Source organism: Grammomys surdaster, unplaced genomic scaffold (assembly GCF_004785775.1).
Source record: "Grammomys surdaster isolate TR1022 unplaced genomic scaffold, NIH_TR_1.0 126066, whole genome shotgun sequence".
Classification (NCBI taxonomy): domain Eukaryota; kingdom Metazoa; phylum Chordata; class Mammalia; order Rodentia; family Muridae; genus Grammomys; species Grammomys surdaster.
In genome coordinates this window covers 2,319,739-2,326,458 of record NW_021620876.1, presented here as the reverse complement: position 1 = coordinate 2,326,458, position 6,720 = coordinate 2,319,739, and the positions used below count along the sequence as shown (strand labels likewise).

The 6,720-nt window shown below is 39.5% G+C and overlaps 1 protein-coding gene across 2 annotated transcripts in view; it reads left to right on the top strand.

Moving 5' to 3' along the window:
* The window catches only part of Cblb (Cbl proto-oncogene B), a 167,880-nt gene that overhangs the window by 121,494 nt on the left and 39,666 nt on the right, over nucleotides 1-6,720 (top strand). For both annotated transcript variants that reach the window (XM_028755607.1, XM_028755606.1), the window contains exons 11-12: nucleotides 3,671-3,856; nucleotides 5,356-5,718. In XM_028755607.1, coding sequence (XP_028611440.1) covers nucleotides 3,671-3,856; nucleotides 5,356-5,718 — 549 coding nt within the window. The remainder of the gene's footprint in view (nucleotides 1-3,670; nucleotides 3,857-5,355; nucleotides 5,719-6,720) is intronic.

The window sequence follows — 6,720 nt, the reverse complement described above, 5'->3', positions numbered from 1 at the left end:
TGTGTGTGTGTGTGTGTGTGTGTGTGTGTGTGTGTGTGTGTGTGTGTTTGCGAGTGGGCATGTGCATGTGTGAGAGAGACAGACAAACAGACTTTTGTCTCTCTCTGTCTTTCTCCACCTTTTGCTTGTGGATCAAAATGTGAGATCTCAGCTACTACTCCAGAGCCTCGCCTGCCTGTCTGCTTACTGCCATGCTCCCTGTCATGATGGTCATGGACTCTACCACTCTGTGAAATCTCGAATCCCAAATTAAATACCTTCTTTTTATAAGCTCGTAATGTTTTGAGGTGGCAGTAGAACAGTATCTAAGAAACCAGCTCACCTTCTCTCCACAGTGGATTAACTATCTGTCTCTTAGTGAGGCAGCAGGATGCCCACACTTCTTCTCCCAGAGAAGTCCAAGAAATGCTTACCAGACATTTCATTTTGAGTTTCTTCCCAATGTCTCAGTTTGAGTTTCTTTCAATTGCTTACAGGTTGAGGGTTCTGGGAACTTGACTGTAGAGAAAGAGAAAATTGCTGTATGGTTATAAGAAGAACACTATGTTCTTCTTATAACCACTTGCTTATTATTTAAATGGGGCAGTGCTAGAGATAACCCAAAATGGAAAACATTAACTATTTGTGCCTAACTATAAACTGTGTGAGAATGTTTGAGTGTGAACTAAACATTGCCATTGTGTGTGACTTCTGAATAATACTAGCTATTTTAAATACTTTTAATTTCATTGTGCTCACAAATTAATACAATAAATGAAGACCAAGATAATAGTTGGAAGCAAAGAAAATATACTTAAAATATTTTATTCTATTTTATGTGGTTAAAAAATTACCTCTATTCATTAATCCTCAGGCATTTAGAAAGAAATATTGACTCTCTGGGTCCTTCTCATCGTGCTTATTATAATACAGGCATCTCCCTTGTTCAAATAAGAAATTCATTAAGTAGAGATCTTGCTAGAAGTATCATAAGGCGAGTTTGATTATCTCTGTATTGTTAGAACTCTCATTAGTTATTGGGAGCTTTTCTCCTGCCCCATTTTTATAATAACCTGCCTAGACTTGAAGCTCCTTAGCAGATGTCTGGCCATTTCCATAATAATGGATCTTATTAAAGGTTCTTCTAAAGTCATTCTTAAAAGTGGGGATGAAGTGAAAAGTTCCTCCAGTAGCTGAGCCCCCTCCTCCCCTCGATTGTTAGCAGTTGCTGAGCAACAGGCAGTGCAGTTTAAATGCTTTGCTCCTTCAACTTGTTCCATGAAGGTTTTCTGTTAAAGTCACAGATGTGGATCCTGCTGTCTGTATGGCGGTCACTAGTATTGTGTCATAAGTAATAAAACACATTGTGAATCTTGTCAGAGAGATAAAGAGTAGCTAAATCAAATGAATAAGAAGGAATTGGTGTAAACACATGAAATGTTCCACTGTGTCTCTGACTTTTGTACAGTCCCTAAGTCCCCGCCTGTAGAAGATGTGAATTTAGGAGATTCGGTTAGACACATGCTGGTGAGGTGGTCCTGGAGACCGAAACCAAGGCCTGTGGATTCTGAGCAGAGCTGAAACGAAAAGGACTGGTTATCCCAGGGTGCTGAAGGTGACACAGATTTGGAATCAAGATAAACAAATGATGTTACTCATTTCCCTTAGCTCAAAAGAATGATCCATTCTCCCCAGTGTGAATGGTTGGGATACTGGATCATAAATTCTGTATTACCTTCTTCTCTGATGGAAAAGCTGTATGATCTTTTCTTTAAAAGTCTCATGTTCAAGCTACTTTATAATCGCAAACAATGAGCTTAGTACAAGTCCTCCCAGCAGGGTAATGGTGATTAAATGCCAGTATATCTATTCCGAGCAACTTCAGAGCTGTGTTCTGGGGTGGTATTTAATAATAGTTAAATTCTCTTTTGTATAGTGCTAACCAGTATAGAGCAGACTCAAAACTATTTTTGGTCAGTAACAAGCATACATAGCAATTTATAAGAATTAATTCAAAGCTTATGTAGTGAAAGTATATTTTTTACATTAGAGAGCAAACAAGTGAAATAATTTGAAAACTGTGGAAATTGATACCATGTCCAGGAAAACATTATCAATTACAAAGAGTGTGCCAATATGCATATGTCTAAACTTTACACATTATAATTTGGGGCTTCTGACTATTAGACTTTGCCTTAGAACAAAATGATCATAGAAAAGTCAGTTCTAAATTTGGTTATGTATTGATCACTGTTAGTATCCACCAACTATTTCTGTTTTAACATGTTTTTAACGTAATATTCTTATTCTATTTTTAATATTTAAAGTAATTTCAGTACTTTTATTTAATCTATATTAAGCGGGTTTTTCTTGTTGTTGTGGTAGATTAAACAGTAGGAGAAGATGCGCTGGCTTATCTTATATACCGCTACAAGTGCCTTTTCTTTCTGTTTATTTTTCATTAACACAGTTCTTTCATACTGTCATAAATATTGACAACTTTGGTTTGCAAATGAATTTCTAGCTGTCTAATCCCAGGATGTCACCAGTTTCTCAAATCTTCCTTGGTGGGCAGTGTGTAGCTCTCTGCTTTACTAAGTCATTGTGAGAACATTTCAGACAGCAGCTATCCTATGTCCTGTGGAATACTAGAATTCATTCATACTCTTAGGTTAATTTTCATATCCATTACCAAACATCCATCCATCCCATTCCTACCCTCTGGTGCTCACAATTCTGCTCTCCTATGAATGGGCTTTTTTGCACTTTCACATAGAGAATGCACAGCGTCTGCCTTTTCCTATTTGCCTTAGCTCATAGGACCTTCTCTACATGTCACCACAGATGTCCCTGAATAATATTCCACCTTCTCTATCCATTGGTAGACACAGTGATTCTATATCTTGGCTGTTGTGAATAGCACTGTAGTGCGTAAAGGCAGTACAGACACCTCTTACACATAATGTCATATCTTTGGATGCTTACCTAGTGGCCTCTCAGTTGATTATTGTTAAAGAGCTTTGCAAGAGGGAATGTAATTCTCTAGCTCCTAAGTGTAGCTTTTGCAGTGACTCCCAGAGAGGATGAAGAACGTGAGGCAGCATAGAATCTTGACTGTTGCAGCACATCTACAGACCTTTGATTTTCAGAACTGCTTTTAATGAAAAGCATTTAGCTTGAGGATTTCTTTTCCTTATGGAAGGAAGCTTAAGGAGAAAGTATATCCTTGGCTGAACTGCGTGTGTATTACATGTCTCCTTGTTTTAAGGCTGACCTCATTTCCTAGTTTCCCATGAGCAACATGTGGTAGTGAATGCACAGTGTATAAAAACAAAGAACTTCTGTTTACAAATAGTGGGCTTTTTAGGTAGTCCAGAAGAATGTGTACTGCTATAAGGTGTGTTTCTGGTCTCCTCATAGGCTAAAGTCCCATTCTGGGAAGAAAGCCTACATTGGATTGTGCAGCATTCTAATGTGCTTTTCTCTGAAGCCCTTCCTACGAGGTGTGAGGGAATTCTTTCAGTCTTCCTTTGATAACCGCCCCCTTAAGGACCACACTGAGATCTCCAGATATGCCATTCAGCATTTATTTTAACAAGTATGCAGGTGGCCCTCACTGTCCTCCCCAGCAAGGACAGGATGTTCTCCCCTTTACACAGGATAACTCAGCATCTTCTCTGCTTTCTCCTAGTGCACAGACAGGCAGAACTCACCAGTCACGTCGCCAGGATCCTCACCCCTTGCCCAGAGAAGAAAGCCTCAGCCAGACCCTCTCCAGATCCCTCACCTCAGCCTGCCACCAGTGCCTCCCCGCCTAGATCTCATCCAGAAAGGCATTGTACGCTCTCCCTGTGGCAGCCCCACAGGCTCCCCAAAGGTGAGTCAGTGCCATCAGGAAAACAGAAAACAATTCTCTGGTCCATGTACCTATTTCTTAGGCTTGTAACTGTTTATAACAACAGTGGTAAGTTTCTCATTTTATTTATACCAAGCCCACTGTCATGTCCCTTGCTTTATTGCTATAAATATAGTATAAAAGTTATATAATTACTCAGAGTCTGTCTGTACCCCCCAGATTTGCTTAAGTAAATAGCAGTGTAAGAAATAATATCCATAAAATGCTTTATAAAGAGGTCATCATATGCATTACAATAATTTGCATGCTGTTATCAAATGGTATTTTACATTTACTTGCATATTGTCATGACAAGAATAATGCAAGGGGAGTGTATTTGTGTAAGGACTTGAGGTGTGACACATTATCACCCATGCTGCAGGTGACTCAGAAGATAGATCACACAGAAACCCAAGAAATTAATTACAACAAATCACAATATTTGCAAAGTAATTATTTTACTGTTTAATATTAAAGGCATAATTTTAGCTTAAGCCTACAGTTCATTGTAGTTTTATATGGGATTCTTTTACATTTTAATAATAAAGAGCATATATTTTATTAAATGTAAATTTATAAAAAGTTAAATACTATTTGCTAATGGGCTTACAGTCTAGGATACCAAAGAGTACAATGCATTTAGCGCTGTTTTCTTCTCTTGCACTGTCTAGAACTTGGCTTCAATCCCGTGAATCCCGGCTAGGGTAGAACTTTGAATTATGTAGACATGCAACAAATTCTTGTTCCTTGACATTTCCTAATGTAAAAGGCACCAACTATTTATTAAATAAGCTTTTGAATAAACACTAGAAGCTCTTGAGGGACATGCAGATTCCCCTTGGGAGGACTCACCTCTGTTTGTCCTCTAGCTGTTAGCCTGGCAGGTGCTCATTTTTTTTTTTTAATTTTAAGAACCCAGAAAGCCATGAGTCTATCAGCAACTGCTCTGCCATTTCTATCTTTACTGTTCTAGTGATACTGTTAAAATTGCCAAAGCAAATGGACCGTTTGGGTTCCACTGAACTACAAAAAGGAAAACAAAAAAGAATTTTAAAACTTTAAATATTTCAAATAACTTCTCTTTTCAAAGGTGAAGAAGCAATGAAAAATGTGTTATGGAATCTTTATCTGTAGAATGACAGAGATTTACAAATTTATTATTGCCATGATGATATAATGGCAGCCAAAGTAGATAATTTTAACTTTCTACTTCTTTCCTGTATGATTTCTAGAACTCCTATATGTATGTCATCATTTGTTCAAAATTCTGAGTGTGGTACATTAATGTAAGTTTTTCATTAATTTTCAAATTTTTCATTAGTAATAAAAGAAACTAGTAAAAAGGCACATAAAATGTTATTAGAAATTTAATAATACAGCATTGTGGTTAAATGGAAATTGAGTAATCTGAGTCTGAAGGTCTTTTCAGTACATGGTACAAATGCTTTCTTGGATTTGTGTTTTGTCTCCTCTCTCTTTAGTCTTCTCCATGCATGGTTAGGAAACAAGACAAACCACTCCCAGCACCCCCTCCTCCCTTGAGAGATCCTCCCCCTCCTCCAGAGAGGCCTCCCCCAATCCCACCTGACAATAGACTGAGCAGACACTTCCACCATGGAGAGAGTGTGCCTTCCAGGGACCAGCCAATGCCTCTTGAAGCCTGGTGCCCTCGGGATTCCTTCGGGACTAATCAGGTGATGGGATGTCGCATCCTAGGGGATGGCTCTCCAAAGCCTGGCGTCACCGCAAACTCCAACTTAAATGGAAGGCACAGCAGAATGGGATCTGACCAGGTTCTTATGAGGAAACACAGACGCCATGATTTGCCTTCAGAAGGAGCCAAGGTAAGAAAATATGCAATACAGAAGCTGGAGAAGCATCTGAGCTTTCCGAAGGGAGGCTTTGTGCCCGGTGTGAAACACTGAACAGTGTTTATCTGGATGACACAGTATTTCCTCAGTGCTCTTTAATTAACTGCAGGTCCTGGACAGTGAGAAGCTCATTTAACATTGAACATGAGGGGAGGGAGGAAAAGACTCATGTGTAGTAACGAGATGCAGATGCAGGGCAGCTGGAGAGATTGGTCCACTTCTTCACTCTTCAACTGAGAGCCTCTTCCCCGAGTACCTCAGTGTTGTTAAAGTGACTTGGTCTTCCTCAGTCAAGATTGGGAATGCTGAGTCACTGCACATATCATAAGTCAGCCTTGGGATGAGGTCTTCTGTAGGAGGACACACTATGCATGATCCAGCCCAGAGAGTCAAACCTTCACCTTCTTACAAAACATGACCCGAGTCATTCCTGTTCACCAAGAGAATTCCCACACTTCCAAGTCCTCATTTAAACACTATCCCTCTGTCACCTACATTTAGGAAAGAATCTAAGTGTTCAGGCAACTGAAGGGATAGCACCACCAGCCATTGAGACTAGAACACTGGGTGATCTCCCGAGAAACCATCCTGAAAGCATTTCTGGTGCTTTATTCCATCGTGTTCTTAGCTATGTAATCAGATTTGTGTCATCTCCCTCTGTACTGAAAATAATTTTTCCTCTTTAGCTCATATTCAGTTGGCCTCAGCTTTTTGTTGTTTTTGATAAGAGATGTAATCTAGTCCTTCAAAACTATGGATTGAATTTAATGTGTGCTTCTGACATATTGACACACAGATGTAATCCCAACGAGGGAATGAGAAGTCTAAGGTTACTCTCGGGAACTCAAAGCCAACAGGGCAGTGTGAGACCCTGCTTCACAGGGAGGGAAAGATACAAATAAACTATGCAGTGCCATGTACTCCAGTCTGTGTGTGTGTGTGTGTGTGTGTGTGTGTGTGTGTGTGTGTGTGTGT